The sequence below is a fragment of the Rutidosis leptorrhynchoides genome, chromosome 1 (assembly GCF_046630445.1).
Source record: "Rutidosis leptorrhynchoides isolate AG116_Rl617_1_P2 chromosome 1, CSIRO_AGI_Rlap_v1, whole genome shotgun sequence".
In the NCBI taxonomy this organism is placed as follows: domain Eukaryota; kingdom Viridiplantae; phylum Streptophyta; class Magnoliopsida; order Asterales; family Asteraceae; genus Rutidosis; species Rutidosis leptorrhynchoides.
The window spans coordinates 327,607,555-327,615,208 of record NC_092333.1 but is presented as its reverse complement, the minus strand read 5'-3'; the positions used below and the strand labels follow the sequence as shown (position 1 = coordinate 327,615,208).

The 7,654-nt window shown below is 36.2% G+C and overlaps 1 protein-coding gene across 1 annotated transcript; it reads right to left on the bottom strand.

Annotated features, from left to right (window-relative positions):
* Nucleotides 1–242: 242 nt before the first annotated feature.
* LOC139899174 (uncharacterized) lies at nt 243–2,193 on the bottom strand. The gene is made up of 4 exons (XM_071882000.1): nt 1,848–2,193; nt 1,312–1,727; nt 1,056–1,203; nt 243–352 (listed from the first exon to the last, which is right to left on the bottom strand). The coding sequence occupies exons 1-4, from the start codon at nt 2,191–2,193 to the stop codon at nt 243–245; spliced, it is 1,020 nt and encodes a 339-aa protein (XP_071738101.1).
* Between the last annotated feature and the right edge of the window lie 5,461 nt (nt 2,194–7,654).

Here is a 7,654-nt window from a genome sequence, read left to right as displayed (position 1 = left end):
TTTAAACGTCTCATATAGAGGGCGTAACTGTTAATTATGGGACCGGAATTAACACGCCGTCAGATGGTATTTTGGCGGGGTGTTATAGCATACGTATGCTCCTCACCACTTGGGTTTGCCAAAACCAAACCCGCACCTGCACCTTCTGCGCACGAAGCACCATCAGTAAACAAATCCCATGTTTCATCAAGTACCGGTTTTAACGCGGTTTGCTCATTAATTACCTCCAATTCTCCAGACATTTACGTGAGGTAATCCGCCATAACCTGACCTTTTACAGCACTACGCGGAAGGTAAGATATTTGATAAACGCCTAATTCGACTGCCCACAATGCAAGTCTACCAGATATCTCTGATTTTTATTAAAACTTGCTTGATTGGCATATTAGTTAATACATGCACTGGATGCCCTTGAAAATATCTTCTTAACCTTCGAGATGTTAAAAAAAAGCGCATACACAAACTTTTCGATCGGCGCATAGTTTATTTCACTTCATGTAAGAGCTTTACTAACAAAATACACCGACTTTTGTATTTTGTTCCTTTCCGTGATCAAAACTGAACCGAAAGCTTCGTTTGCCACTGATATATAAAGGTAAAGAACTTCGCCGTCAATTGGCAATGTTAGTGTAGGTAAAGTTTTCAACAACTTTTTCATCTCTTGAAACGCGGTTTCTGCTTCACTGGACCAAACAATACTTTTTTGTTTCAAACATCCTTTTAATGTTTTGAAAAAAGGCAACTGCCTTTCAGCAGCTTTAGACAAAAACGCGTTAACGCGGCCAGTTTTCCCGTCAAACTTTGCACTTCTTTAATCGTTTTTGGCGCAGTCATATTTTATATAGCCGCGATCTTTTTTGGATTAGCTTGAATACCTTGTTCTGTAACAAGATATCCCAAAAACTTTCCTTCAGTTTCACCGAAACTGCATTTAAGTGGATTGAGTTTCATGTTTATTTTTCGCAGTGTATCAAATGTTTCGCGCATATCTTCAATAATTCGCTCTTGCGTTGTGCTTTTGATCACTAAATCATCTACATAAGCCTCAAGATTACGCCCTATTTGTTTGTCAAACGCGGTAGTAAGCAAATGCTGATATGTCACACCCGCATTAATTAAACCAAAAGGAATCATTATATAACAATATATTCCTTTGCCTGTATGAAATACGGTTTTATCTGCATCTTCTTGAGCCATTGGAATCTGGTGTTAACCTCTTGCCGCATCCAGAAAACATTTATACGGGAAAGCATGCAAAGATTCCACTTTTAAATCAATTTCTAGAAGCGAATAGTTATCTTTAGGGCACACTTTATTTAAATCTTTGTAATCAATACACATTCTCCAAGAACCATTAGGTTTTTTCACCAACACTGGATTCGCGATCCACGATTGGTATTGAACTTCATGCAAAATTCCAGCTCTCACCAATTTTGCTACTTCTTCGCACAACCATTTTACGCGATCTGGGGCCATACCCCTTCTCTTTTGCACTATAGGTTTTAGGGCTGGATTTACGTTAAGCCTGTGTTCCGCAATATGACGCGGAACACCAGTCATATCGTTTTCACTCCAAGCAAAAACATCCATGCACTGGACAAGTAATTGGATTATTTGCTTCCTAGCATCCGCACTAATATTGCGTCCCACTTTAATTTTCTGCTCAGGATATGCGGGATTAATAATTTCCATATTATCAACATCATCAGCAGTTTCCCACACAGCGGCTTTTACATTAACAGCCACACAAATAGGCATAATGCTCATTGAACATATTGTGGCAACCCCCTTATATATTGGAAATTTGATCATGCCATGAATTGTGGACGGGATAATTCCAAATTTACTTATAGCGGTTCTTCCCAGCAGCAAGTTATAGTGAGATGAGGCTCGCATAACATAAAAATCTAGCCGCGCCTGTCGCGCCAAAGCGTTGTCATTTTCATCGGCGAGTTCGATTTCTAATGGCAAAATGCCCATGGGCAATGAAGACTCTCCTGCAAAATCAGTTAGCGAAACCGCGGTTGGTTGTAGGTTTGCTTTAATACCCTCCGGCAGCTGAACAAAGCATTGTTCGTAGATAATATCTACACTGCTGCCATTATAAACATGAACTTTCATGACTGTAATTTCAGCTTCTGCGATTTTGCACAATACTACTATCAGCATTTCAGAAAAATCATCGCTCTGCATTTTCGGGAAACTAATTGGCTCAAATTGCCAATTATGATACATTTTAGCTGAATTTCGCTTTCTTCCTCTTTTTGGGGCATTTTCTCGCACAGCAACCACTACATCACCATTATTTCCGATATTACTCATTATTCTAAGCAATCGAGCAACTTACCGCTGATTTTAAATGCATTCACCTGCAAATCATCACAACAAAAGCACGATTGAAATTAAACTAAAGAATTAATCGTTTAACAGCGCAAAACAAATAATTTTCAGCTTAATTCATAAAACGAATCCCACGGATGGCGCCAATTGATCAATCCTTAATTAATGAAGTTACTTAATTACGAATTGAGTGCAATAAGATTATGATGGGGGATGGAGTGTTTGATGATTATTTTGGGCCCCGATGATCGTCTTTCACTTTAATTATCAAGTGATCAACCACCCCGACCCGGTCTTGATTGTTAATTAGCATAATTCACCTTTTGCGCGATGTAAAAATCCATTGGGCAAGATCACAAGTGGAAATCACAAAGGCTTAGGCAAAATGACAGAGAATCAACAACCCATAAATGAGAGGCCAAGCTCCCTATTTATAGTACTCGAGATATCCGCGGTCTGCGAATTACTTAACTATCCGTGGAAACTCAGCGGATTAAATCGGGGTCCTTTATTTGTGCGAAAATATAGCTGTTATACTTATTTTCAGCGAACACTTCATACCTTTGCATTATAATTCGCGTAATTCTGCTTCAGGCTTTTAACAAATAAAATATACATATACAATGCCATGTATATGATCAATGGTCATATATATGAGTAAAAGTACGCAATATACCGGTTTGTTGCTCGCCTTCATAATCCGATGAAATTGGATTATCGACCAGGGGAGTGCTTTGTTTGAGCTTCTTGCTCTGAGATGATGGTGGATTTTAAAGTGACCGTTTTCCGAAACTTGGCTGTGATGATGGCGACTCGTCAAATCAACGACAGGAATTGCCTGTTTTTCCTGCTTGATTTGGCTGCCGGAGGAAGTTGTTGATTTAGATTCCGGACTGGTTAGCAGTTTTGTAATAAGATCCTTGGGATCTACCTTTCTATCAACTTCGTCAATCTTCATTTTTATTTACGAAGGAGAAGTGGTGGCTAAGAATTCGAAAAGATTAAATGTGAATTTTTGTAATTGCGACGTATGTTAGATAAAGCGAGTGAGATCTTGGTGGTTATGAATCATGATATATATAGGGGAAATAAGGGTGGCAATTGATTGTGTTAATTATCCGTTATGATAACTCAAACGGTAATATTTGAGATAACGGGTGAAAACGGTAACTAACCTATAGCAAAAGCGAAAATAGTTAAATGCGGAATTTTAGAGTTTATCATGATACATCTGCTTCGCAAAATGAATCATAATAAACTGGGGGACTTGATCATATACATGGCATTGTATATGTATATTTTATTTGCTAAAAGCCTGAAGCAGAATTACGCGAATTATAATGCAAAGGTATGAAGTGTTCGCTGAAAATAAGTATAACAGCTATATTTCCGCACAAATAAAGGACCGCGATTTAATCCGCTGAGTTTCCGCGGATAGTTAAGTAATTCGCAGACCGCGGATATCTCGAGTACTATAAATAGGGAGCTTGGCCTCTCATTTATGTGTGGTGGATTCTCTATCATTTTGCCTAAGCCTTTGTGATTTCCACTTGTGCACTTGCCCAAGGGATTTTTACCTCGCGCAAAAGGTGAATTATGCTAATTAACAATCAAGACCGGGTCGGGGTGGTTGATCACTTGATAGTTAAAGTGAAAGACGATCATCGGGGCCCAAAATAATCATCAAACACTCCATCCTCCATCATAATCTTATTGTACTCAATCCGTCATTAATTAAGGAATGATCAACAATCCTTCGGGATATTTATCAAACTTCCAGCAGACTATTCCTTTTGTTTAAGAAATTGATCCATTGGTTCAAACCACTTCTTTTCTGGATTCTAAATCTCGGGGTCTGGGGGATGAGTTATTAACTGAAAGAGATGTGCCACCTCATGGTACATTGATGACTTCAGGAGTCAAGAATATTAATATTCCATGAGAGCTAAACCAACGGGTAGTTCTGCTACTCTGTCAGAGTCCTATAAGACTAAAGTCATGGAGGTGGATGATCTGCAAGAATCTTCGCCGGTGATAACTCTGGTTGTTGCCCAACCTCCATCAGAATGGAATATCACGAATCTGACTAGTTGTATGTACAGCCCCACATTTAAGAATAATACCGCACAATTATCCTTACCCGCCCTCACGAAAAATCAAACACTTTTACTGACATCACTTTCAATAGTTGCTGCTGCTGCTCCTGGTTACACCGTTGTTTCACCAACTCGGTCACCCTCTCGGACTTCCAATAGATATGGATTCAGATATCTCTCTGATAATGAAGTGGAGGAGCTATATCCTGCTGAATTTGCCAAATGGACTGATCTTGATGAAGTTCGTGACACTATGATGATTTATCTAGAACAAGCAAGGGTAGTGTTTCCTCTATCTCCATGTAAATCACCTGGACCAATATATATGCCAGATCATGATGATTTCGATGACAATAATCTTCATGAGGGAGAGAATAGACATGGATACGGGTTTGGTGCTTTTCAACGCTCAACGTATGAAGCTGGTTCATCTAGTCAATGGAGAAATGATGATGTACTTAATATTTCTGATTCGTCTGAAAGTGATGAAGTTGAGGAAATTCAATGTGAAAGTTTTCTAGATGAATCGTTAGATCAGAGAGAAGGTGCCTCAGGAACATTAATGATTATGGATACGGATGAACAAACTGAGGACAAGACAGCACCAGAGGACAATCGAAACTTTGATAATATCGAAGATATTTTGAGGGGACGAGTGTTTCAAATGAATTTAATGAACATCAATTTGTCATCATGACGTCTCCGACTGATGACTTTGGGATACACTTTGAGAAGGAGATTTTATCAAATGGAGAAGTTGATTCTACAACACCTCCTGATCTTAGTGTTCCCTTCCAAACATCAGAGATAGCTCTTGAACGCGATGCTGATTATCAACTTAGTGATGATGAGGAGATGCTGATTCTTCGTTCACCATTCATTGAACAACAATCTTACAAGATTTGTGGTGATTCTGATCTCGTCCTTGCAGCCTCAATGAGTGTTGATATTGCTCCAAAAGAACATATATTTAGTCGCAATATCATTCCAAAATGTAATGTTTTTAATTGTAATTTCCTTATTTTTAGTTGTAATTGTTTAAAATAAATAAGTGTGAAGACGAAAGACGAAGATCGCTCGAAAACGAAGATTTAAAAGGCAAAAACGTCCAAAATGCTCAAACGTACAAGTTACACTCCAAGTGGTTTAATTTATCGAAGAAAAACGTCTAAAGATTAATAAGAACGCAAGTCGTGGAACGTAAATTGCATGATATTAAATTGTACGAAAAGACGTTCGAGAACCCGGAATCGAGACATAAACCGGGCGTAAATGTACGAAACATCGAAGCCAAAATTACGAGTCAACTATGCACAAGAATATAATATAATATATATATATAATTATATAAAATTATATATATATTATATATATTTATTAAATATGTCGACAAGCTAGTGTACAAAAAATATGTGAGCTGGATCTGGCGGCCATGCGATCGCATGGGAAATAGGCATAAAACCCATGCGATCGCATGGGTTACTGTAGCAGGCCAAAATGCTATAAATATCAGGCCTGTGCTCGAGCTTCAAACATACTCCTTTATATTTTCAAATTCAGTTTTTAATTTTTATTTTATGTAATTTAGTTTTAGGAGTAGGAGTAGGTTAATTTAGTGGTTACATTTCTACAAGTTTGGGTAGCGTAACGTTTATTTTACGGGTTTTCAAGTCGAAGTTCTGTCTGTGTAAAGCTACGCGATAAATACTCAATGTAAGTTATGTTCTCCTTTTTAAATTAATGTCTTGTAACTAAGTTATTATTATGCTTATTTAAATCGAAGTAATCATGATGTTGGGCTAAAAATATTAAAATTGGGTAATTGGGCTTTGCACCATAATTGGGGTTTGGACAAAAGAATGACACTTGTGGAAATTAGACTATGGGCTATTAATGGGCTTTATATTTGTTTAACTAAATGATAGTTTGTTAATTTTAATATAAAGATTTACAATTAGTTATACCTATAAATAACCATATACACTCAATCGGACACGATGGGCGGGGTATTTATATGTACGAATAATCGTTCATTTAACCGGACACGGGAATGGATTAATAGTCACTAGAATTATTAAAACAGAGTTGAAATTATATACAAGGACACTTAGTGTAATTGTTAACAAAGTATTAAAACCTTGGGTTACACGCAGTTGATATCCTGGTGTAATTATTAAACAAAGTATTAAAACCTTGTTACAGTTTAAGTCCCCAGTTAGTTGGAATATTTGACTTCGGATATAAGGATAATTTGACGAGGACACTCGTACTTTAAATTTATGACCGATGGACTGTTATGGACAAAAACCAGACGGACATATTGAATAATCCAGGACAAAGGACAATTAACCCAAGGTAATAAACTAAAATCAACACGTCAAACATCATGATTACGGAAGTTTAAATAAGCATAATTTATATATTTCATATTTAATTGCACTTTTAATTATCGCACTTTTATTTACTGTCATTGTATTTAATTGCACTTTTAATTATCGTACTTTTTAATTATCGCAACTTATATTTTTCATTAGGTTTTAATTATGACTTAAAATATAAAATCGACAAACCGGTCATAAAACGGTAAACCCCCTTTTATATTATTATTATATATAAAAATATATATTTTGTACAAATATAGTTGTTTAAAATATAGTGTAAAATAAGTCGTCTCCCTGTGGAATGAACCGGACTTACTAAAAACTATACTACTCTACGATTAGGTACACTGCCTATAGTGTTGTAGCAGAGTTTAGATATATCTACTCTATAAATAAATAAATAACTTGTGTAAACTTGTATCATATTTTGTCGTATTTCGTAGTAAAAATATAATTATTTCGTATACACCTCTACGCACATCAAGTTTTTGGCGCCGCTGCCGGAGACCCTGCGAAACGCTATATTTTTAATTTATTTTTGTATAAATATATTTATATATAATTTTTAGAAAAACAATATAAAATTAAAAAAAAAACCTGGAAACCAGGCCCATGCGATCACATGAGCCGGATGTTGTAAAACCATGCGGTCGCATGGCTGACGTGACAGACCCAAACCTTGGACTGCATTTAATTCGCGTAGGGTTTTAATATATTTATTATTATTATTTAGGGTTTAGTTATAATATATTAATTAGTTTATTTTAGTTTTAATTTTTAATTAGTAATATTAAGTTTTAATTATTATTATTATTAATTATATAGTTTAATATATTT